This window comes from Python bivittatus, unplaced genomic scaffold (genome assembly GCF_059951505.1).
Source record: "Python bivittatus isolate LINGU-HERP-01145 unplaced genomic scaffold, Pbiv_v1 ctg000220_np1212, whole genome shotgun sequence".
In the NCBI taxonomy this organism is placed as follows: domain Eukaryota; kingdom Metazoa; phylum Chordata; class Lepidosauria; order Squamata; family Pythonidae; genus Python; species Python bivittatus.
The window spans coordinates 16,481,771-16,508,201 of record NW_028277048.1 but is presented as its reverse complement, the minus strand read 5'-3'; the positions used below and the strand labels follow the sequence as shown (position 1 = coordinate 16,508,201).

At 38.6% G+C, this 26,431-nt stretch overlaps 1 protein-coding gene across 1 annotated transcript in view; it reads left to right on the top strand.

Moving 5' to 3' along the window:
* The window catches only part of COL2A1 (collagen type II alpha 1 chain), a 79,865-nt gene that overhangs the window by 2,236 nt on the left and 51,198 nt on the right, over positions 1–26,431 (top strand). The window contains exons 2-16 of the mRNA XM_007424774.3: positions 2,338–2,544; positions 5,096–5,112; positions 5,800–5,832; positions 5,956–5,988; positions 6,086–6,139; positions 8,971–9,072; positions 11,071–11,154; positions 13,629–13,673; positions 13,794–13,847; positions 20,609–20,662; positions 22,855–22,908; positions 23,510–23,563; positions 23,657–23,710; positions 25,229–25,273; positions 25,760–25,813. Coding sequence (XP_007424836.2) covers positions 2,338–2,544; positions 5,096–5,112; positions 5,800–5,832; positions 5,956–5,988; positions 6,086–6,139; positions 8,971–9,072; positions 11,071–11,154; positions 13,629–13,673; positions 13,794–13,847; positions 20,609–20,662; positions 22,855–22,908; positions 23,510–23,563; positions 23,657–23,710; positions 25,229–25,273; positions 25,760–25,813 — 944 coding nt within the window. The remainder of the gene's footprint in view (positions 1–2,337; positions 2,545–5,095; positions 5,113–5,799; positions 5,833–5,955; positions 5,989–6,085; positions 6,140–8,970; positions 9,073–11,070; positions 11,155–13,628; positions 13,674–13,793; positions 13,848–20,608; positions 20,663–22,854; positions 22,909–23,509; positions 23,564–23,656; positions 23,711–25,228; positions 25,274–25,759; positions 25,814–26,431) is intronic.

The window sequence follows — 26,431 nt, the reverse complement described above, 5'->3', positions numbered from 1 at the left end:
TTTAGTCACTTTCATCCTGGTGCTTCTTTAGGGAGTCTCATTTTTTACACACTGATTTTTTTCAAGTGTTCTCCCAGGTTAGGGAGTAAACTCAGTCCCTGCTCTATGAAGGTTTATTTGCCTTGAGCAGCAATAGCTTCCAGATGCTGAAATGCTGCCCATATTTATTTAAAGTAGTCCCTACCAGAGCAGTGTGAATTGCACTCTGTGTACAGTCCAGAAAAGGTCCATTCATGAGTGGACGGTCCCTTGGGCTCCAACAGGCTCCACTGCCTTGTGCACAATAGCCCCCCTGTCATATTGCTGCTGCTGCCGCTGTCAAGCCTTAGCTAGGAAGTTGAGGAAGGGGGAGGGAAGAGACGCAAGTGCAAACGAGGCACATTTTCAGTGCACTTTTTCCTGATCCCTTCTCTATCAAGCACGATTTCTACTTCGCTGACATAATGTGGGGGAGTTAATCTGGTGTTTAGATTAGAGCACCAAAGTCTTCCTCTGACTTCTGGTTTGAACTCTCCCACCACCCTCCATCTGCCTTATCCTTCACTGATCTGACATCGATTTGGTCTTCTGTTGCCTTAAAAAAAACACAAAACACAGGATTTTTAATTAGAAAAACAGGTTTTACTCTTCCTTAGACTTATCCAGTTAATTCGGGTCACTACTGTTCCTTAGATGCAGGTTTTATTTGGCTGCATCCATTTCAGAAATGGATTGGAGCAAATTGGGTGGTTTAAAAGGGCCTCTAGTGTCATTCCTTCCCTGTTGGTCCCAAGAATTAGTGTCAGAGATTGCGAACTGAATCAGTTATATGGCCTGCTACAACAGTTCTAAGTTCCTAAAACTCTTCCATCAGAAATGTTTTCAGCTGAGTCAAGTGGCCCATCAAACAAGCATGAGAGGAAACTATGATTGATCATAAATGTTAGAGAAATTTGCTAAATGCCAAGGGCTGCTGAGTGGATTGTATAGGTTCTCCTGGAAGTTTAACTCCAGATCAGCATTCTTGGTTTTGTAGAAAGTGAGGGAGGGGCAAGTACTACAGCTGAGTTAAAACTCAGAATAAAGATAACCAACCCATCTGTGCTCCAGTCTTAGGATTGCTGGGTGTCTTTTATGAAGTTGGCATCATTGTACTCAAGAGATAATAGGTAGCAAGCGAAATGTGTTTTGATGTGGCAGGTAGTAATAAGAAAATGCAGGAACAACCTTGGGCAAGCAATTGTTATCTCAGCTGTTACCCTGCAAGTAACTATTACTCTAGCAATATCTCACAGGGATCTATTACCCTAATTACCCTATAACTATCACTGGGTAATATGTACTATTGTGTACAAGTAGGCATTATCTGTGGCAGAGGTAACTAATGCCCTAGCCTTTATCTCACAAGTACCTACTACTATGGCTATTATTTTGCAAGTAATTGTTATCCTGGCTCTTACCTCACAGGTAACTATTACCCAAGCCATTACATCACAAATAAGCATTGCCTTGCCTCATGGGTGACTATATTATCCTAGCACAACTCACATAACTGTTGTGAGGATAAATGAAAAATGTAAAGTGCTAATTGTTTTCAGCTCACACATCTGATAGGAAGGAACCCTAAAGGATATTATATTCCTCTTTACTCAGCACTGGTAAGGAGTACTGTCTACAATTCTGGGTACTACATTTCCAGAAGAGGGTTCAGAGAAGGGCAAAAATGATGATACACCAACTTGTAGGACATGTGCTATGAGGATAGATTACCTAGATTTCTTTTAAATACCTGGAAAAAAATTCCTGACAGTAAAATCTATGCATCAGTGGAACAGTCTACCCTGGAGGTTCTGGGTTCTCCATCTCTGGAGGTTTTTAAAAGGCTGGACAGCTGCCTATCATGGATGGCTTAAATTGGTTTTCCTGCACATTGCTGAAGGTTGGACCAGATAATCCTTGTGGTCCTTCCAGGTCTACCATTCTATGATTCTCTAATAACCCCTCCACTGGCACATGCTTTTTTGAGTTTACGTAGACTCCCAAACCAGTATTGTTATCATCATTGTTGCGAGAAGCCCTGAGATAAATTTCTGGATCCTACTTACATGGAGGTAGAGATGGGAATGGGAGCAGCTAACCGAAGGCCTTTTCCCTCTGCTTGTGAATAACAAGATGCCCTTGTAACTTGGGGGAAGATGATGAGATGTTCTTGAATGGGGCCTGTTGGGAATAAAGGAAGCCAACGTTGTGCTCAGTGTATAGGATCACTGGGGCAAACGCTGCTATTTCTTTCTCTCTTGATTTCTGCTGCATTTGTCCCTTAACTTGCTTTCTCCTTTCCCTTTCCTTCTGGCACAGAGGAGGCAGGCAGCTGTGTGCAGAATGGGCAGAGATATAGTGATAGAGATGTGTGGAAACCCGAGCCCTGCCAGATCTGTGTTTGTGACACTGGGACTGTCCTCTGCGACGATATTCTCTGCGAAGAGATGAGAGACTGTCCCAGCCCGGAGATACCCTTCGGAGAATGTTGCCCTATATGTCCAGCTGATCAGCCCACCGCCAGCGGTTGTAATTTATTTATTTCTCTTTCATATAAATAAATTACTTGAGCGCAAAAAAAAAAAGAGGAAAGACTGATAAGAGCCATGGATGTAACTCTCAGATGCTTCGGCATCCATGGAAAGGCAATTGTGGCAAAAGGCTACTTCTCACAATTCCTCAAACTGTGTGTTTATGACGTAGAAAAGATGAATTAATTGAACCATGAGTATACGACGGAAGGAGATGGGGAGTATTATCGATGAACTACTAACTGGTCTACGACAGCCAGACAAGTCCATCAAAAGTGTAGACTTCTTAAAGCCATTTCTAGCCATTTCAAAAGTTTCCCTGTATCATCAAGTAGAGGGTTTTTAACAACTCCCGCACCCTATTTTTCTGTGCCCCATCTGTATTTACTATTGCTAACTGGGCATTTAATACACTGAGGAAATGGGAAGAAGCTTCATAATGCTAAATACATGTTCCTGCGGCTTTCTTCCACTACAGAGTGCTGAACTGTGATTTCTGTGTCAGAAATTATAGGGTGACCTAGACAAGGGGAGTTTTTTTATAGTTCTATGGAAACGGAAAAGGACTAATCAGGTACTGATAGTCAGGTATTATCAGATGGTTTCCTTCATGGGATTTTTGAACCACAGGCAATCTCATTCTTAATATCTAAATTAAATTCAACTATCTGCAGAAATTGCAGCTCGTGGCTGCCATTCCAAAAAAATTGGTGATGGTGATGCTAAAAGCATAGTTATGTAATGCTTTATTAAAATACAGTATTTTATTAGAAGTGTATTGTTCTAATAAAATACTGTATTCATCAAAATCAAGGGACTGTAAGCAGCTAACCTTTTACATCCCATTAATGCCAATATGTAATTGGCACATATTTTCTTAACTGTACCCAGTGCCTTATGATTTAACAGCTTTCACTTAGTACATCAATCAGAGTTGTGTAAAGAAAAAAATATAAGATGTAAGGGCCAAGCGTGAGGAACACATGCCTTCCAGCTTCCCATCTCTGATCATTGTTCATACGGATGGCTAGCACCATCTGGAAGGTTGTAAAATCCTCAAGCAAGTTTGGAGTTACTTAGCACATCAGAACAAAGAGGTAGAAATCTAGAACTGTGCTCCTTTTGGTGAACCCCTCCATGGAAATTTGTTTATGATCTTAGCAAAAAGCATGTGTGGTTCAGCCTAGAGGAATCCATGAGAGTAAGTCAAGATGCCAGTTTTGATTGATTGCATAGGCATGGCTGCCATTTTGACTTTTCACGCTCAACACACACACACACACACCCCTGCCTAGCAGATAGCCAGATAACTCCTCCCATATGTTAAATCTCTCTGGAGCCTTAAAGCGCCTTAAGGAATTTCTGGTTCATTAATGGGGTGGGGGGGGGAGAGGGAGAAGAGGCCTCAGTATCAAGAGGTCAATCCTTGTGTGAACATTAGAGGAATGGCCTAACTTTCATACCTCAATTTTGAGGGATGATTTATAATGCTTCCCTACCTCACCGTGTGCTGCCTTGGGGTCCTGTTTTCCAAAGCTATGGAAAATGTCACTCCAAAGGTGTCAGGAAAACATCCACCATTTTTCAGTTTCAAAAATAGTGGTTGTTTTTTAAAATTACATTCTTAGCAGTAGCCTAGGAATTGTTATAATTAGAAGTAGCCTTTTTTAACCCTTTTCCATCTTCTGGCCATCTGAGAATCCTCTAATTAAAAGGGAAGACTCAGAAGCAAAACAACAGGGAGACTGCCAGAATGAGTAAAGGGTTGAGACCTGCAAAAAGTTAACCATGTTGTTTCTGTGCATGTTTGTTTTTTGTTTTTTGCAGTTAAGCTGATTGTGGCTTTTAACCTCTGTATTTTGCATCATGGATCTTTAAAAAAAAAAAAAAAGCCCACACTTTTCCCCTAAAGCTATTATTTGCTTATTTGATTGATCTAACCATGTTTATTGGTGGTGAGTCTGACTGATTTTTTTATTTCACTGGGAAGCTGCTTCTAAAGAAGTAGGCTTCATCTTCCTCCAATCAGTGGGACTCTCAGCTCTTTCCCATCCTATGCAAGTTTATTTGGAAGAAAGCCCTAAATGGGCACAGTCTTAAAACAGGCAACCTTGCTTTGATAAAACCGAACTGTAATTCCTGTGGGCAAAATTGAATTAAACTGAGCTAGCCTGCTTTAGCATGGCTTGGAGCTTGCGATGAATTATTCAGAACACTATTATTCTCTCTGTGCTTGCTTGTTTTGTCACTTTGTATCAGCCCTTGCACACCCAGTGTAAGAATCCTATGCCCGTTATTTTCCTGGGTCTTCAGCATCTCCGACAGAGCAGTGACTTGGAACAGGGTGAGCTTTGAAATAGCAAGGCTCTCCTGTCTGTTTCCTTGAACTAGTTACATGTTATCCTGTGTCCCTCTACATGTTGTTACATGCTTCTTGTGTGAACAGATTGAGGACATTTGTGTACTCAAATTTTCATACATATTTTTTTTTCAAAATAGTTCTAATGTTTCCTTTCTTCTTTCTCTCTCTTCTTTGATCTTAACAGGGCAACCTGGTCCCAAGGTGAGATAACTGAACCCTATTAATAACCACCACTGTCTGTTAGCACCCCAAGGTTTGCCAATTTTATTAGAGGCTCAGCAGGAATTTGCACCATTGATGGCTGTTAAATTGGCAGCTTTATTAATTTAAAGTGTATCACTCATAACCTTTGTTTATCTGCTTAAAAAAGAAGTAAAATAGTATTACTTATCACTGTGTCCCCCAAAAGCTAATATCTGCAAACTGAGATGCTAGTAAAAGCACTGTTGTGGCTACACATATTCATTTGGGTTAGACTTCAGCCTGGGGGAAATGATGCAACTGATGAAATTCAGAAGCAAATGATGCAACAGATAGCTATCATGAATTATGACAGAATCTGGCTATGAATATGAATGGCAATCTGACAGTCTACTACCGAAATTGATGAAATAATTGCTCTGCTCCAGCCAGATGAATCTTTTACTGACTTTACTAAGTCTATTCATGTTTTAGGTGAAGTTATGTATACCATATTGCAGGATTGGAAGTTAGATGCTCTGTAACACTTTGAAACCTACAGTTCCCGCAGGCTGTCTTAATGCTGTAGTGTTAAAAAGTTAAAATTGTGGTATGTAGACTCAGGGTTCAAGATGCACTAATTGACTGGCTTGGGATGTTTGGTTTGGGTTTTTCCCCCCCTAACTTTGCACACTTTGCATTTGGCAGGGTCAAAAAGGAGAACCTGGTGATATCAAGGATGTAAGTTTCAAATTTAATGCATCCCTTTCTAATTTTTCTTAAACCCTGGTTGTACAAAATATACCTTTGACTTAAGTGACTGTGTATGTTTTTTTCTTTTTCTTCTCCCTCTTTTTGGTCTAGGTTGTAGGACCAAGAGGCCCTCCTGGACCTCAGGTAGTGGCTTTTTCTGCTATCTTGTTTACATATATTGAAAAAGAGGTTTTTAAAACTGTTTTTGAATGTTCTTGAATGTTCTGTTTACTTGCTGTAGGGGCCCTCAGGTGAACAAGGACCAAGGGGAGAACGTGGAGAGAAAGGCGAAAAGGTAAGACCAACCATACCTGTACAGTGTTTAATTAATTAAGTCTGGAAGTCTATCTATACATACCTCAGAGTAAGCAAAGTGAAGTTTACATCCAGTTCAGGGTGTCTAGGACTGTACTTGTAGAATACCATTGTCTGTGTCAGATTAATATTTTCTTGCAGAAGTAACCTATCAATCCCTCAAGGCAGGTCCATCAAGTTCATGTTAAATCTTACAGTTCATATTAAAGTCATAATAATCACAAGAAGAGAAAGAAGGTCACTTAAGCCATGATCGGGGTGTAAGATGAGGGATTCATAACCTGACTGAAAGTATTTCCAGGCAGCTCCCTTCCCTGTGCAGTTGTCTAATTTACAGAACCAGCCCAAGGCATTTGGCTGTGTGTGGCTGAGCCTCTCCCACATATACATCACGGCATTCAGCATCCAAGTGAACTGACAGTGGAATTCTACTTCAGTGCTCACAATGCAATAACATTCTTCATTGTACTTACAGACTAGCTTTGAGGGCACAGGATAAGCTACCTTAGGGATTGCAGGGAGCTTGGTAGTGGACTGTTCCCTGCTCTCCAACACTTATCATTTGAGATAATCACCTCTGGTTATTCTGCAATAGAAGATCTCTAAATTAGTAGACTTGTATGGGTGGTATCTGGACAATGCCATCTTCCACTTGTATCCTTCTGTGTTCTTTCATTCCTGATACTTTCCTTTTTCCCACAAAATCTGTTGGTGTGTGTGTGTGAGATGACAATATAGTTACCAAATGTCTTTTAACAGGTAAGGTGAGGAGCCATGCTTCTGGAAGTATTCTTATTTTGTACCTTTTGCACTTAGCTGGATAACAGTATACTGTTTCAATAATTTTTAAGCAGATCGCGTAGGGTAGAATTCACTGTAAGAGTAATGAAATGGGAAGATCTGTGCTCATATTTCTGTTCATCTATGAAACTTAACTGGCTGAATTTGAGCCAATTGCTATCTGTAAACATTTTTTTTTTTTTTGTAAAGAGTACGTAAGGCATTTTTATCCTTAAGTACTCTTTAAAATAAGATTAAAATGTTATAAAATACATAATATTTCCCAGTATTATTAAGAATTAAGAGGCACAGTCTAATGGCACTGTATCCTATCCTATGCTAATTAAAATTTGTATACTAAGCAAAATCACTAATAATATTTATAGCATTAAGAGATTAGAACATACTATTGTGTGCAGACTTGTAAATTAATCTGAAGAAGTTGTGTATTCTCAAAATTTAATACCTCATGTACGAAAACTATTTGTGGTATATTGAAGTTGTGAAAGAAAACAGTGATTCGTGTCCTAATTTAGACTTTGTTTTTTGTCTAGTTACCTGGAAATAATGCTTATTTGCCACATACATCTAAGTGAGGGAATGTATACAAACCCATTTTTGTGGGTCCTCTGCAATGCATAGAAAGCATCACAGTCATTTTAGTTATCTAATCTGTTCTGGGAATTTGGCCCCGGAGAGATGCAAAATGGTCTTCACTCACAATGACTTTCCTCTGTTACATTTCTGAGATGAGGAAATTGTTCCTCAACTGCACAACTCTTATATTACTAGAAGTATAACTTCCATATAACAAGTAGAAATGTCTATTTTATTTTTCAATAGCCAGATACTATGTAGAATTAAGAAGATTGTAGACAAAATTGGATCAAATTCATGGAAATGCAGCAAAGATGTTGGTGAAGATAAAAAAGTCTTTAAGTCAAGCTTGAAAACTAGATAAAGATGTTGAGGGAATAGAAACCAAGTACTAGGAAGGATTTTTTAGCATAGTGAAGATTTGAGGGGTGATGTGGATAACATTCTTACCTACCATTAAGACCAAGATAAAAATAGATTTTCTAGTGTTTCAGAGAAGATAGGATTAAACTGAAGAAACTTAAGGTATAATAGGGTAGATTTCAATGGAAGAGTGGATTCTTCCACATAGAAGGCTTTTGGCATTGCCAATGGGAAAACTTGGCAGAACTTTTTTAAAAACTTACGTTTTTTTCCCTGGGGAGTTAAAAAGACAAAATAATGATTAGGTAAGTAACAAGTATACCCAAAGACAATTTTATAAACAGAAGTCAGGAGAGTTCCTTGGTGAAAGTTCTAAAAAGAACTAAACAGGGCAATTGAATAATAATAAAAGTTACCTGAAAGCACTGTTGGAGAAACAACAATAAACGCAGTTTGGTAATGCAGACAGTTACCGTTTCGTGACAGAGATGGTCATCTTGGATATTCCGGCTCTGGGTTTCCCACACTGAACAAAAGGTTGTTATTAACTGTTTAATTACAATGCCTCTTTCATCCCTGTGCTTCTAACCCCCTTCCCCCCAATCTCAAATTCTCAAGATTTTCCCCATTTATATTTCACTGTGCTGTTGCAGTAATTATACAAGCTACATATTATTACATCAGTATATATCATGTATTATGACATTGTACTAAAGTAATTGTTGGTCCATGACCTTTAATAACAAGACATAGGATTGACATACTAATATTTAATTTATATTGTTTATATTAATGTCATAAACAACAACCCTATGCACATTGACCTTGAATGCAATGGGACTTTCTTATGCACAGTTTTCAGTTATAAAATACTGTATTAATAATTATATAAACTTCATTAGAAGTATTGGTTTTTAAAAATGATCTATAAGTGAAATGTTAAGAGTTTGGATATAAGAGTGGACAATTTGATGTTCATGGAAGATCTTCCTTCCTTCCTTCCTTCCTTCCTTCCTTCCTTCCTTCCTTCCTTCCTTCCTTCCTTCCATCCATCCATCCATCCATCCATAGGGTGTTGCAGGTCCACGTGGCAGAGATGGTGAACCTGGTACACCTGGCAATCCAGGGCCACCTGGACCCCCTGGACCTCCAGGCCCCCCTGGCCTCGGTGGAGTGAGTATTCTTGACTTTAGGGAAAGTTTTAACCTCACAGCTTCTGCATATGATGAATGTTACACAAGTGATGTAAATGGCTCTTTCACTGTGTTGTTGTCTCTCAAGAACTCCTAATGGAAAAGTCTTAATTCAGAATAACATGGGTAATGTGTGGCCTACATTTCAAATACTCAAGATGGCAAGTAACGTTTGTGATTATTTTTTAATCAACCAACATGGCCTTTGACCCACTCCTGTTGCTTTGCTCTGCGAGACTCTGCATGAAAGAATAACGTTCTCTTGTGTTGAAAAGCTCCCTGCATTGCTTCAAGGGGAAAAAAAGCAACATCAGAATCTATAATAATATGAACAAAATTCCCTGCAGCATAGCTAATTCATCATTACTAAGTTTATTTTTCTGCAGGCAGCCACAAAGAAGCATTGGTTTTATGGAAGAACACATTCTCAATTTTTGCCGGGTCAACAGAGGGGCACAACAGGGCAGACCATTGTTCTTTGTAAATTCAGAGAGTGCCCCATGACCCAGAATCCTTTGTAATACTGAAGTGTTCGATGGGCTTCCTCAGCAGGCTGGCTGAAGTGGGAACAGTTCCCTTAACGAAGAAAACCCATGCTTTAGAGACCAAATGGCTTTGTCAGTAACTTGGAGCAATAGCCCGATAGTGAATTAGATATGCCCTGACTGATTTCAGAAGGTGTAATTGCCTCTGTGTTCTGTTGTGTTACCAAGGTCCATTTGATAATACCAATGAACCTCTTGCAACTTCCTTTAAATTAATGATAGTTAAATTACACCTCACTGGTCCAGGCAAATTTTGGGATCTGATAGCTTTCTTTGCATTAACAGAGAAATTACAAAACATTTCTGCTTAATCTAATTGTCTTCTAGCTCCTTCCCAGGAAAATATTTAAAAGAGTAATTTTAATTTGGGGGTAAGTTTTAGAATGGTCAGATGAATGATGGCTATGGACAAAAACATTTCTGTAAAATCATATATTAGAATCACTCACGTGCTTTAATTTCTTTCACTGTGAGTCCTGCAGGATTTTTAATTGCAATGCAGAAACACAATCAGTGATAAAGATGTTGAATAGCATTTCTGTAGAATATGTACCAACTTCTCATTTGTCATCTGCAGTAACTCTTTCAACTTTGGATATACTTTATTACACCACTCATAGGGCACATTCACAAGGTCATATTCCCTTAGTCCAAATTAATATGGATAACCACCAATCTCCGCTCATCAGTAAACACTGATACTCAGCGTGGAAGGATGCATTGAAAAGAACAGAAAACATGCACTGTCGTTATTTCCAAGCTATCCTTTTGTACATACAGGAGGGCAGCCAAGAAGTAATTATCTTGATGTTGCCTCTTAGGGTGTGACATTTAGGGCTGCTTTTCTGCTCACCCCTAAATGGACATAGATTTTTCTTTGGAAACATACTTAACTTGACAGAATCCATGCTTAAGCTACACTTAAATTATTCTACACATCCTTCTGTAACTTGAGATCCATTGATTTACTTTACATTACAAACACCATGACTCCAGGAGTAGTTAACAACCTCCTGGATTTATAAGGAGCCCTTGAAAAGTTGGATAGTATTAACTTGATTTCTGTCACTACGGCGTTTCAGTTCATGTTCTGGTATCTTAAATGCTGAACAAATACTTTTGTAGTAGAATAATCAATTACCAAATACAACCCCCCCTTTTTTTTTCTCCAGCTGAAATTCTTTCCAGAAATATCTCCCAATTAAATATCTGCATGAGCTGCAGGTAGAGGGAACGTGGAAAAAAAGAGCTAACTTGCCCTAATTTCTTCCTCTGCAACATGGAAACGGTTGCCCATCAGATATGAAAGGAAGGCCTGCGCTTTTAAAAAGTCTTCTTACATTTCATATGGTACAAATGTTCTCCAGCTAATCACATCATATTCCACATCTCACGGAAACTAACTCTGTTTCTTTTGTGCTTTATCTTTGCAGAACTTTGCTGCTCAGATGGCTGGTGGATTTGATGAGAAAGCAGGTGGTGGTGGTGCTCAGATGGGAGTGATGCAAGGGCCTATGGTGAGGACCAGAGAGTTTCTATATTCCTTGAATATTTGTACTACTATACTGGTTTTATATCCGCTTATGGGTCTTGACCTGATATCCTCCAAAGAACCTAGAGAGTTGATTTGAATGAGACTGAGAAAGCCGAGTCACAATAGGCAAGGTAGCTGTAGTAGGCTGCAGGAACCTACTTTGACACAGACTTCATAACAGTTTTGCATACACACATGCCTACAAATTCAAAGAGCACTATTTTATGTAAAACAATGCAAGAAAACATTTTAATGCATATTTGAGTGGGAAATAATGTTACGCCTTTCTGGTAAGTCAAAACAAAACAAACACAAATAAATATTTTATGTGGGAAATAATCACTGTTCTACAAAGGTGACCAAACACTGATTTCAAAATTGATTTTCAAAACATTGATTTCCAAAATGAACCAGAAAGACTTTTCTGCAGAAAACAGACCGTGCGCTTCCCACTGGGATTAGCAGTATCAGTTGAGCCTGTGATTTCATTGGCCGATCATACGAATGGGCCGGGAAGCTCTTTCTCATAAAAAGATTGGGTAGAATGTTGCTGAAAGTTTTATTTCCAATCTGATGTTCCGCAAGAGCTAAAGATCTTTTTTTCTTTTTTTGAGTGGGCAGAGGGGAAGAGCTGGGAATCTAATCAAGGTACCCTAAAATTGTGGCTGCAACTTTTATAGTTTCTTAGTTAATCTTAGTCCTGCTCACCTAAAGAACAGTCAAAGGCTACTTTGGGGTTATGTGGATGCAGGATTTTGAGGGTCCAAAAATAGACCCACTCTGCTTGGACATTAACCTGAAAGAAATGGGAGAAGACCCTGATGCTGGGAAAGATTGAAGGCAAAAGGAGAAGAGGACGGCAGAGGATGAGATGGTTAGATAGCATCACTGAAGCAATGAGCATGAAACTGAGCAAACTCAGGGAGGCAGTGAAGGACAGGAAGGCCTGGCGCAATATGGTTCATGGGGTCACGAAGAGTCGGACACAACTTAACGACTAAACAACAACAAATGACCCAAGAGTGTTCTTCATTTTGCATGTGATCCATGCAAAAAAAAAATATTGGTGGTTAGGTGGTTTATGGGTGATGGTTTTCTCCTAGAGAACCCTTAACAAATATTTTAATCTCTGGCAGTGTAAAGCATTTGCTAGGGGATATATAACAGCCTATTAAAATATGTCAAGTAGTTATACCTTGAGCAACTTGGCATATCAAGTGCTTCCTGTTCTGTTAAAAATTATGCATTTTGACAAACTAAAAAGAGATCAGCAAAACCAGTAGGCCATCAAGATATCAGTTTTTATGCTGAGAATAAGAAAAGCAGACAAATGTCCATGTCACATACTTTGTCTGGATTGTATCAGTCATTCGGAAAAGGTTGATTAACCTTCATGGTGCAACCCAATAAAGCAAGAACGGCTTTGAATCTCTTGACTGAAAATAACCTAAGGTTATACTCCCTTTCCCTTTATTTCTTTTAATCAGGAGGATCCTAGGAACTAGCCAGCATTTGAAAAGAGTCTAAACCCCAATGTACTGAAGAGAGTTGCACCCCTAGTTTAATAACCAGTTAATTAGCACAGGACCAGGGCAAATCTCTTCTTGACATTATGAAGTGACTCCATCAAAGTTGTAGCAACACCAACTTCCCTGATACCCCAATCTCAGCAAATCATGGTTCATTGTCAGTCAGGGTGATATCCTATATTCCTTGGGAAGCATTCCATGGCCATAGGATCAATTGGACCTATTGTTTGAGGGGTGATCTCAGAATCTCCCCTCAGTTCTGGTGGAAGCTTCTTTTATTTTCTGCCTTGGGAGCTCTCTGCACCTTCAGGTAAAAGTGCCCTGCTCCTTTTTAAAAACATTTTCTTAGTTTGCAATATGAGATTACTCAAGAAAATGAGCAGGTTGCTATAATCTGGAAGTGGTTTTAGAAAATGGCTCTAGGCCTTTATATTTCTTGCCAAAGCTTCCTGAGGCAGGTGCCAGAAGCTTTGAAAAGATGATTATAGACAGGGAAGTAATAGAGAGAGGGTTGTTTAAGGAGCTAGGTCACTGTTGCCCTTGGATCAAGGACTGAAGTTATGCAAAGGCAGACAGCAGTTACTGTTCTTCAGGATCTCATAAGACTTCCAGCAGGAAATTTCTGCTCTCCAGAATTTCTTGGCAAGCTGTAAATGAAATTCAGTCTTAGTCAATATGGACGGTTGCCAAGAGAAGGCAAGTGTGCAAGTGTTTGTGTGTGTATTTCTTTTTGCCTCAACATGGCTTCCGTAAATAAAAAGTAGTTCTGCATGATGCAGAGGGAGAAAAAAAAGAAAGGAACCAACATTATAGCAGCAGCCATGGGATAAGCCCTGCTCTGGACCAGGGTCAACTATTGTCTTGTGCTACAATTATAAAATGTAACAATATTGTTATGATTGTTTTTCCTTGTTTTTTTGTCGTGTAGGGACCAATGGGACCACGAGGTCCTCCAGGACCACCAGGATCTCCTGTGAGTATCAGAACCTGTTACTGACATTGGATGGTCTTGCATGTCTGAAAAATAATACAAAGGGAAGGGTTGTTCTTTCCTGAGATGATCTCGGATAATGTTTCTGCAACCTTTTTTCAGGGACCTCAAGGATTTCAAGGCAGCCCTGGGGAACCTGGAGAACCTGGTACTGGGGTGAGTATCCAGGAAGCAGGGTGCTCTCAGCCAAAGACAGAATGTGCCCAACATTTTCAGCACCAAAGACTGGCTGATGTATTGCTATCTTTTTAATTGCCAAGTTTGCCTGCAGAGATCTGCCTTGAACCTTCAACCCATAGGAGAACCAACTAAAGTACCTAGCCTAAGAATCCTTAAAAGGTGTGAGCATCAGGAAACATAAATGGGCACTGTGCCTTGCTCTGTGTTACATATACCATACTGAGAAATTCGGCGATCTTGTCGGGAAGAAACAAAAAGTGTCCCTGGATGAACATGATGGATGTGTAGTACAGAGAAATCTCTTTTTCAACTCTTGTAACACTGAGAACTATGAGTCACTTGATGAATTGGATTCATGAAGTGGAGGAAAGATAAGAAGCCTACCTTTCTTCATAACTCAGAAAAATCCTTTATTACCTTAATAGTAACACAGGGAGAGATGTACACTCTCAGGAAGAAACGGTCTACACTTAACCGTTTTTTCCTCCTGTGTACACTTCCGCTCAGTCTTTCCCCTCGGGGCAATCTTCTCCAATTGCACTAATTTTAATCTTGGGGTCAACAGGGAGAAATGGGAAAAATGATGGAGTATAGGGTGGATGAGGAGAAAGAATTGAGGGTAACCATTCCCACTCCCTAACATGTTACTTTGCCTCACTGTTAGCACTATGAAGCGAACAATTCCATTATATAGGGGGTTTGGGGAGGTGGATATGCTATTGAGAGAGCAGAGGCTTATCACAGATTTACCAGACCTTTGCCAAATCAGCCAGAGATTATGACCCTTGGGACAAGCAGTGCTTCTCTGAGACAAGGATATTCCTGTCATCTATAAGGAAGCAGTGGTGAGGCCCTTTTTTGGGGAAAAAAATACTGACTTCTCATCTAATGATCAGGAACAATTACTGTTCAGTAATCCATTTATTATTTTTTGAGCAAAGTATTGGCAGAACAAATGATATTCCAGGTAATTTGGGGCCATTTTCCTCACAGTTTAAAACACCACAGGCCCCTCACCTTGGCCAAAAACATTGCTGTCATAAAGATCCTCTACGTGCAGCTGAATAACTTAACAATTGGTATATCAGCTACAGAAAATGAAATAACTCTGGTCACAGCTTTCTCAGCAGTAGCGCCTATTACTGGACATCCTTCCTGAGATCTTTATTTGGCTTTCCTCAGTTGTACTTTCTAAAATGGTTTTGAAAACTTAGTGACTTTAAATATATTTTAATTGATAGTTTTGTTCCTCTATTAGAGATTTCTTGCTCTGTTTCTAAGATGGTTTCATATACTGGCATTGGAGGATTTTTGGAGTTTTATGAATAATTTTTATTAAAAGAAGAGTTTTACAAAGATTTTAAAAACTACAGAAAAATAGAAGAAGAAACAGAAAAAGATTATAAAAGGGTAAAAAAAAAGTGAAGAATAACAAAAAGCAGGAAAAAGAAAGACATCTAAAGAAGCGACTTCTGATCTTCTTTGCAGCAGTTACAAACATAACAATTACCATCTCCACCCTCCCATATTGCATATCACAGTTCCCTTCTTCCCATAAACTAACCTTCTTAATCAATACATCCCGAAATCAGCAGTTCATTTTTCAGCAAAAGGTCTATAAAGGGTTTCCAGTCTTTTATAAAAGCAGCTATAGTTCCCTCCTTAATCAAACAAGTCAGTTTAGCCATTTCTGCAAACTCAGCCGTCTTCACAATCCGTTCCTCCAGTATTGGTGTTTCTGTGGTCTTCCATCTTTGGGCAGATAATAGCCTCGCTGCAGTTACCATATCTATGGTATACCATATCATCCATGAGCCTTTTCTAGTTGAGTGTCCATAAGCCCTAACAAGAAAAGTCCCAGTTTCATCTGAATATTAATTTTTAAAACTCTGCATCACCATATGCATTTGTACAGGTAGTCCCCAGTTTACCAGTTCCGTTCCCAAGGTCTGTCCTTAAGTCAAATTTGTATGTAAGCCAGAACAGTATTATTGTATAATTCTAAGTAGTATTGTGTAATTAACTTGAACCATTGTGTATTTAACTTGAATCATTGTGCATTTAACTCAAATTTTGCTACAGTAGACTCTGTTCTTAATTATGGGTCGTTTGACTACCTGTATCCGGTATCTTTTCACTTTTTCATAAGTCCACCATGCATGATAAAATGTCCCTTCATGTTTTTCACATTTCCAACAGTGATTAGAAGTACCTTTATATATCTTAGACAATTTCTCTGGAGTCATATATCAATGCTACATCATTTAAAAAAAAAATTCTTTCAAATTGTAAGACAATGTGAATTTCAGACCTTTTAATCACATTCTCTCCCGTTGATCCATTTGAATATTATAGCCAAAATTCTTGGCCCATTTTACTGTAATTCATTTTCAAATTCCATTTTATCACATTCTAGTCCTGGTACTTTTTTGATCTATATTAAATCTATCTCTTAATTATGCATATGAGAACCGTTGAAAACTAAATCCCTCTGCAGTCAGTTCTTCTCTTGATTTCATCTTAAGCTCCCCATTTTCCTGTACTAGCAAATATGTTAACCATTTGTCTTTGCCCACTTTTTCTTTTCTATAAAACGCTTTTTGATCTGAGGCCAGAAAGGTATTTTTGGACATAGCCTGGGTTTATATCTATTCCATATTCATAGTATGGCATTCCTAATATAATGATTTTTAAAATCTATATTTACTTTAACTTTATCATACCATAAGTAACCATGTCACCAAACCTCAGACCATGACCTTCTAAATCTAAAAGTCTCATATTTCTTAACAACAGCCATTCCTTCATCCAAACCAAACAGCAGGCAGCAAAATACAATTTAAAATCAGGTAATTGCAGTCCTCCTCTTTCCTTTGCATCTTGGAGAATCTTACATTTAACCCTTGGTTTTTTTAGCCTGCCATGTAAGTCTGGATATGTCTTTTTGCCATGGTTTAAATGGTGCATCAGTTCTCAAGACGGGCATTGTCTGAAATAAGAACAACATTCTAGGTAACACATTCATTTCTATCACAGAAATTCTTCCCTACACTGATAATTGTAATTCTTCCCCATCTTAATAAATCCTTCTTAATTTAATTCCATACTTTAACATAGTTATTTTGAAATAACATACAATTCATGTTAGTTACAATGATACCAGATATTTCACTTTGTTCCCAATCCAAAAACCAGTTTTCACAGACAATTCTTTTTGGTTCTCCAAAATTAAAACCAAATAATAGGTGAATGGCCCTAGTTTATAAACTTCTTTTTTAACTTTCACTCCAGCTATTCTCTCATCTTATATCTCTGTTCAAAACTTCAACAGCCAGAATGAATAACATAGGAGAAAGTGGGCATCTCTGCATTTTTGTATTTCACAAGGCTTGGTCAATTCCCCATTCACAATTATTTCCGCCTTTAGTGAAGTATATATCGATTTTGCCCATGTAATAAAGTTCTCTCTGAACTCCATCTCTTCCAAAATTTTGGATTTTTTGAGTTTTAAAGTTTCATTTCATACGCTTTGCTATATTATGTTTTTATACTTGGATATTATTTGCTGCCCTGGGTGGCCTACTTTAAACAATTGTACTTTCTTTCTTTTTTTTTTACTGCCCCAGTGATTAAAATAGGCATTTACTGCTTTATCAACTATTGGGCTGTGGGAGAGGGTCATGACAGTATGTTATAGAGGTTATCTGAAAGTTGTGGGCATTTCCACACAATGTATTTGCACCCCTTCTGGATTAGCTTGACATCTAGGCAATCTCATACCATCATCTCCCTTTGGCAGGTGAGCCAACTGATGGCTGGTTTCAACTATTGTGCAAAAGGAACCATTCTGAGGCCAGTTTTTAGGTGGAAATGCTGGCACTCTTGGTAATTGAGGGCAGGCTATTCCTCCACTGGAGTGAACTCTTGCCTCCACCTCCCCTGACTCCTGACTTTCAGCTAGGCCAGCATGTCTTGTGAAGGCAAGTTGGCGTAACAATTTCATTGTTCTCATAGCTTGCCCAAAACAAATAGGGGTGAAAATGATGAGACTTGGTCTTTTCTCTTAGGCAGCAGTACAACTGCCTGCAAAGACCTTCAGTCTGTTTGAGTCTTTCTTTCCTTCCTTCAGAGAGGGGATGAGTGGGGTGTTTTTTTGTAATTGTTGTTAGACCTGTGGTTGATTGGGGAGGAGCAATTATTTTCTTTCCCTGTTCTCAACATTTCTAAGTTGGCAGAATTCAGACAATTTGCATGTCATGTACAGATCACTTTGAGGGATCAGAAATTGGAAATAGCAGTGTGGAAGTGCCTTTTAGTCACTTCCTTACCTCATCTGGCTTTTTATAAATAAATTTTCAGATATACACACACACACACACACACACACACACATACACATACATACACACACACACACACATTCATTCATTCATTCATTCATTCATTCATTCATTCATTCATTCATTCATTCTATTTAAAGAATGCCTGAACAAATCCAACAGGTGAGAATTCTTACCTAGAATCTCCTTGAAGCCTAGGCTTGCTGCTAATGGACATGTGTATTCAAAGTAGCAGGAAGCTTATGTATAAAGATCAGTGGACCTATGTATCCCTGATACAGTATTATGAACACAAAGTAAATTTCCTGCATGGATTGATCCAGGCTCAGATTAATGGTGGGACAGAACTTGTTGATCCAGGTGAAAATGGTTAAGGAGTCTTCTTTCTCTGGATCAAGGTGAGGAAGATGTCAGTAGAGATGCACCTAGGAATAGGAGATGAAGATTTGTGGTTTAAGTCTGCTATAAATACATTGGCACACTGTGACACTACTTTATAATGTCAGTGTCAGTTGCATCATTATGAATAAGAGGACTTTGAAGGCCCATGTGGGATGTTAATGGACATCTACATTAATAGCTACTGGGATGGAATTGTTTGGGAAATCATAAATGAGCTCATTTCTTCAAGATGAATATAAAATCCTGCGAATAGCTGAGAGCAATACTATAGTTTTGCTTTGCATATGAAAATAATTTCAGGGTGCAATGATGCTTAATATGGATCTGCTGCTGGAAATGGAAATCCTGTGTAATGTTTTTGTTGCATTCTATCACTTAATCAGAAAGAGCTCTGGGACCACAGAAAAAGCTTCAGAGGCCCATAACCCTGCCTTATGGATTTTAGAAACATGGTTTCAACTTTTATTTGTTTGCTTCAGATAGCTTTTTCAGGAAGATATCTGATTTGCTAGTTCTTAATCTTTAATCATTGTAATTATTATTTCATTGCTGAGAAATTAGAGATGTTTTATGTGTGAACAGTCTTCTGTGGGTTTTTACTGAAGGCTGCTGTGAGGTATGTTAGGACTACACAATCCTTATGTATTGTGACTATATAAATTTTACATATAAATAATTTATACTTTGCTAGTTACTTTAGTATGTAATTAAATTTGCTTATTTCAAAGAAAAATACCAGAGTGAAGGAAATGACAATTTAAAGCACAACTAAAAAAGGATATGAAAAAGCATTAAAGCTGTAATCTTACTCCTAAAATTATCCTTATTATTGTTTTTAATTATTGTTATTATTGTTATTATTAAATCACCTTCCAACTGTTGGTGGTACAACTGAAGTACAATTTACCAGTGGTGTTCAGGAATAGGACTGACCATCCTTAACCTCTACAACAGGGTTCCTCAACCTCAGCAACTTTAAGATGGGTGGACTTCAACTCCCAGAATTCCCCAGCCAGCCATGAGGTTGCTGAGGTTGAGGAACCCTGCTCTACAACATCACACCTTTACATCCATCGTGCATTAATCCAGAATGTTGCATTAATTTTAATATTTAATCTTTGCTCTAATCACACATGGAAATTAACATCCTTCAATTCTATAAGAGGTGCACATTTTAAATCCTTCAGTTCTACAAGAGGCACATGTTTTAACCTATGGGAGGAACCCTAACCTTCTATCATCCAGAACTGGCTATAAGAACAGAAGAAAGGCCCTGTGGCTGGATAATCCAGCATTATCTTCCCCAAGGTGCCATGTTCTCTTCTCTAGCAGCTGGTTTTCAGGAGCTAGAGGGTTATCTATGCACAAGATAATATAAAAAAATATTGATCAGTCATTATTATTAGCCTTGTCTTCTATGAATGTGTCTACCCCCCTTTTAAAGGAATTAAAGTTGGTGGTCATTACTACTCCTGGTAGCAAACTTCATTGTTTAACACTGTTTATGCATTGTCTACATATTAATCTTCATCTGTCTTGAATCTCCCACTATTTGGCTTCAATGGATAATCCCAGGTTCTGTATTACAGCAAAGGAACACAAATGTTTTTCTTTTTCCACACAAATACTCCTCTGTGGTATCCCCTTTGCTAACAGTTGTATTGTGATAAACTAAGCTGCCACAGATCACAGGAGGTGCCTTGCAAAATACATACAATAGACATATTTTTTCTTGGTATTGAAAAAGATGTTTTCAAGGAAATCAGTGCCTAAATCTCTGAGTCAGATGTAGGAAGGACTAACATGACTTGGAAAGTCCTCAGCTGAGGAAGAATTTGAACCTAGTTTGTGGTGAGTTTAATGTTCAAGACACTAGGCCATGAGCCCCACTGTCTCATTTGTTGTTCAATACCATACCAAGTTCAGGAGGAGTCACTACAACCCATTATTTCATATTTCATTCTTCTCAATTATATTTTTTCCTTTGTCTTCTAGGGTCCAATGGGTCCCCGTGGGCCATCTGGACCACCTGGAAAACCAGGAGATGATGTGAGTATTATTTTCTTAACACCTCTATATTATAATAGTGGATTCAAGCAGCTTTGAAACAGCAGAAGTGATGGAGGAGTTTGCTAGAAAAGTTATGTTAAAATGTTTGTTTAAAGATTGTATCTTGCTGTATGTTTATATCAGTTACCTTACACCAATAAGTCATTTGCTCTCCAAAGGGAGATGTGGAGCCTAATATAACGGTGCAGAAGAGAAAGGTATCTGTAGACTTGGTAGAACCCCAAGGTTTACTGAAGTATACTGTTTTTTAGAAAGAGTGAATTGCCACATCACAACCCACTGAGAACTGAGTATGCTTAGTGGCTGGCTAGCTGAAGGAAAAAGAAAACAGAAAGCTAAAGACTAGAGAAGAATGGAGTGGAAAGGGACATGGCTGCCCTCCCTGAACAGGAATACCCCACACAGCAACATTTTGTTGCAGATTCTATGTGTCAGTCATACGTACAGTACATTCACAAACACACTCATACTATGGCAGTTGGAGTTGACATTTAGAATGTCCCGGTTGCCTAACCCTGATGTAGGCAATTCCATGGCACTCATCAGAATGTACTTCTGAGCATACTTTTTAGGACTGAACGGTTAAGCGTGTACAAAGGGAAAATGTCCAGCCAAAACAATTGTAGTGAGGAGGGTCTAAGTTTAGGTCTTTCACATATAAAAATGGTATATGGGGTGAGCTGACCAGGATAAATCCAAGTTAGAAGAGCAATTAAGGGAATATGATTCAATTTCTATAGGAAAGGAGATATAAATATAATTGGGAAGCCGCAATAAAATGTTATGTAATCATAGTCATAGCTCCATCCAGACAACTGCTCCCCTTCTAGGGTGTCCTTCCTACCTAGACGTCTATGATACCTTAGTTGCCCGTCAGCATTTCATGACGTCTGTCATATGGAATGTTTCCTTCTTGTTTGTCAATGGTAACATTTTTAGAAGGTAATCAGTGGCATTCCAGCCTGAACATTGGAAATAGAAGGAAAGTCAATAAATATATATTTTATTTGGGTTGTCCTTTCTGTGGCCAATAAGAGAGCCAATAGAGAATTTGTATGTGAGAGATAGATTACATACTGTAATCGTATTCTATATGAATTATTTCAATCTGCTGTTTTCATGCATATGTTTAACTTAAAGTTACCTACAGCATGTTAATGTTACCATTACAGCATTAATGGTAACTTCCAATTAGAACAAGTTAGCCACTGAAGTAAAATAAATCTCAGCAATGAGTAGGTAAGGAAAATGGAGTGGAAGTAGATGTTATGTACAGGGGCCTATACATCTTGGAAATCAACATCTGGATTCATAGAATATGTAGTATGCTCTTTCTGAAATTCCTTATGTATAGCTGTGAATAAATAGCCCTCCTTTGCCAGTGTAGTATAAACCCTGGGTGAGATTCTGAAATCCAGTCCTGAGGATTATGGAATAGGTTTACCACAAACGTTGCAATGGACAAAATCATGAAGGGGGCTTTTACTTAAAGAGAAAGCAGTTGTCTTCTTTTTCCCCCTCACATAAAATTTATATGGCACCCAATTAATTTACCAGTTAAATTAAATTCACAAGAAGGAAATTCCTATCTAACAAAATAAAGCTATCCTATCTGGGCTACAAACATCTGGGTAACCACTAGGTGCTTACCAAGAGTCAAGAGCTTTCTGGGCCTCTTTGCTGCCATGTAGTGGTTGTCCGTAGTTTTGCAGCCTAGGTCTGGTGTTCCTATTTAAAAACCTGGTTTCACAATTACATACACTACAATTTGCTTCTGGAACATATTGTCAGGAGATAAAGTATAATACCATGGTAGAAAGGATTAGCTAAACTCAGGGGTGAAAATGGTAAGAGGAAGCTGTTAGTAGATGCAGAGGGCCATCACACTCCTTATCTAATTTCAGGGCTCATGACAATGAAGAAGAAAAGCCAAGGGTTGTCTGATTCTCTTGCATTTCTCTTTGTGCAAGGAAGAACACATCCCATCGTTTTAAAAATAAAGATGGCCTTCCATGTTTCCACTGTTTTGGCAGTAGAATGCCAGACTTTATCATAGTCAGGCCCAGCACAGCAGAGTTTTGATGAGTCTTCTTATCCTCTTGTTCGGCCATAAATGTTGTGTAAATGGAATCCTTTCTAAATCAAGTTGCATCCACTTTGTCTTTTTTCAGGGCGAATCAGGCAAACCTGGCAAATCAGGGGAGCGTGGATTACCTGGACCTCAGGTATGGCTGTGTCCTGCATATCAGTACAGATAACTAGATTCAGAAGCCATAATCCCCTGATTTTATCTTAGAGGTTATAAGAGGCACAGTATAAAATTACAGTGTTTGGGGCCAAAGTGTCTTCCTTTTCTCTTCCTAGTGACAGACTGCAAATTGCAGCCTTCATGACGCGAAGTGGGCAGGAATAACATCCTGTTCTTTAGGTACCTTTACTGTAGCATTGTAATTCTGCATATCCTGAAGTGAAAAGAGTGCTGTTAAATCAGGGTGGATAACAGGGAGCAAGCAGAGTAGTCTTCTCTTCCCTTTAATGATAATCAGATTGGGAAAGCCAGTGAATGGTTATCAAGGCCATTTCTTGACAAGCTGCTTTGTTTTATTTTCTTCTATTATGACAAGCATTTGTGGGTCAGACTGATCTACGTTCTATGTGAATGACTGTCTGATTAAAAACCTAATATTTTCCTTTAGCTTTTGCAGGTAATTGTTCTGTACTTCAACTGTTATGATGTTAGCAGAAATATAGGAATCATTCCATATATGTTTTAGAAAACATCCTGTGTCTATTTTCTTGCCTGATTGATTTCTCATTTACATTTAGGGGGCTCGAGGTTTCCCTGGGACCCCAGGTCTTCCTGGTGTCAAAGGTCACAGAGTAAGTTTGCAAGTGCTTTATAGATGAGATTTTTAAATTTAATGTAATTTAATTCAGAATTGATCCCTATGCTTCTCCTTCTCTCTCTTTTAGGGATATCCTGGTTTAGATGGCTCTAAAGGAGAAGCTGGTGCTGCAGGTGCTAAGGTAGGACCTGAAATTCCCATCTTGAGATGTGATTTGTGGAAGCCCTGCTATTTTTAGGATATTGTTAAGATTACATTTGTTTGCGCATTTTATTCATCTCTTGCCCACTCCCAAATATTAAATTATAACTTACCAATTCTTACTCTTTAAAGGGAAGCTTCAGTAACAGAGTCCAATTGTTGCAGGCAGGAAAAGCAAAATTAAACATTCCTAAATTGAAATTCATTTGATAGAAAAACATTCTCAGCTGCCATTTTGCTAATCTACCCAGGGCAGGGTGGGTAATATGAAAAACAAATTATAAACATTTTGGTAGATTTTTTTTTAAGGAAGTTACATGAAAGGGAGCAATATTGTTGTTGAGGTGGTAGAAGGGAGAAACATTCCCTGTTAAAATGATGCTCAGGCTACTGATACTAGAAATCAGTTCAACAGACATGGCAAGTTTTACAAATCAAACACTAAACAATGAGACAGTACTTTTGAATAGCTGTATTTGACCTCTACCTGTATAAAAATATTTTTAAAAGAAATGTTACAAAATAAAAACTTTTTTTCTTTTTAAACTTCCAGCAAAATGGTTAATGAAAAATATCTTGCTCAGTTAAATCATAATTAATTGTGCCCATACTGAAACAGTGCACACTCATATTCTAGATGTATTATTTTATTGCCACCAAGTGGTGTTCCTTTTGCCAACTTCTGTGATGCCACATGGTACCCATCGCATTATGGTATCTCTAACCATCCTATTCATCCTAAAAACACTTGGTATGTCAAGACATCTACATTAAGAAGGAATATGCATGAGGATTCCCAGGACACCTAAGGGCCTAATTACTTTATACTGTGACAGACAGGCCGTTGATACTCATTTCACTGCATGTCCAAAATAACTTCCAGTTCTAGAAAACTAGAGTTCTTTTACACCTAAAGAATTCACCTCGGGTAGTCCTCGTTTAGCAACTGCCTCATTTAGTGACCATTCACAGCTATAATGGTGATGAAAAAGTAACTTTGCAACCAATCCTCACATTTACACCCTTTGCAAGTCTGTAAAGCAAAGGAAAGTTGAAGTAAGTTAAGCACAGTGATGGTTTCACTTAGCAACTGCTTCACTTAACAACAGAATTGCAGGTCCCAATTATGGTCACTAAACGAGGACTACCTGTACTGCCTGGAGAGTGATTGATTAAGTGTCATAAAAACATGGTTGACTTGATAGTAGGCTTTTTATAAGAGCTGGAATTGACTCACCTCTTATAGAAACTGACAGCTAGGACATCCTTGGTATTGCATCTAATGAAGATGTGCTGAAATGCCCAACTGTTGTTTGGCTATTGATGTGCCTTTCATGCTTGTGAATTGCCCTCTAGTGTTCGGTGGATGTGAAAGGCAGTAATGATTTTGCAGCATGAGGCCAACCATGATGTCCCAATCTGTTTTATATATTCTTGGATTGTTTGATGACATAGATGTCTAATAAGAGTTTAGTTACCATTGTTTCTTTTACTCTAGGGTGAAGCTGGATCTCCTGGGGAGAATGGTTCTCCTGGTCCTATGGTAAGGATGTATTGCTCAGTTATTTCTAATCATTACCACAACACACTAACTTTGTAGGTTGGCCATTGTCCATATCTGATTATCCATATATAGTGTTATTTGTCCAACTACAGAATCCCTTCTTTGCCTCCTTACAAGTTAATGGAGATAGACTGCATTTATATTTTGTATTCCATGGAATCTAGATGATACAGGTAGAATTCTCATGTAAAATAGTCTCCATCCAGAGCCTGACCGGACACTCGTGCTTCCTTTGCCACAGCATGTGTATGCTCATGTATTGTATTGATTGTGGAGAGTGCATACACACAAAACTGTAGGGTTCTACAATACTCAGACACCTCTCCCCTTGCTTCGGTATCATAGCAGGCATTTCATCAGTAAACTATAAGATAAACACATGGCTACTAGTTTTCAGAAGATAGCTCTCTTGAGGGACAGTAGAGTTGTAATACCTTTTTAACTTTTGCCTCTACTATTTCTTAGGGCCCCCGTGGTCTTCCAGGTGAAAGAGGACGTCCTGGCCCATCTGGTGCTGCTGTAAGTATCAGCATGGTTTAGATGTTACAAATCTTGCCACCTGGAAATGTTGTTTGAGTGCTTATTGTAACTACAGAATACATACAGGCGTCCCTGCCTTCAGGAGAAAACCCGTCCCCACTTTGCAATTGCCATCTCATTCACTGTGGCCAATTCATCTCCTGGAGTTACGGTGGAAAAATCTCCTGACCCTCCTAACGTGAAGAATGAAGCAAAGTTAATGCGGTCCTGTGATAGCTATGCATGCAAAACACGTTCTTTTTAATATGCCCTTAGGATAAGGACAGTAGCGTTTACTGTGCCATGAATAGTGAAGCTGTGCAAAAGCAGTGTTAATTAAAGAGAGGCATTTGTATAGAAAACAGTTTTAATTATCTTGTGGTCTGGACCTCAAATATAGAATTACATTTGTGCTAAACCTGTCCTGGGCACTTTCTAGATGTGTGGACCTAAATTCTTAGAGATGACTGTGCTGCTTAGGAAAGACGTCTGGACTTTGCCCAGACTGGGAAGGCTGCAATACAATACAGTATAGCTCTTCTTAACCCCTTCCTTCCTTCCTTCCTTCCTTCCTTCCTTCCTTCCTTCCTTCCTTCCTTCCTTCCTTCCTTCCTTCCT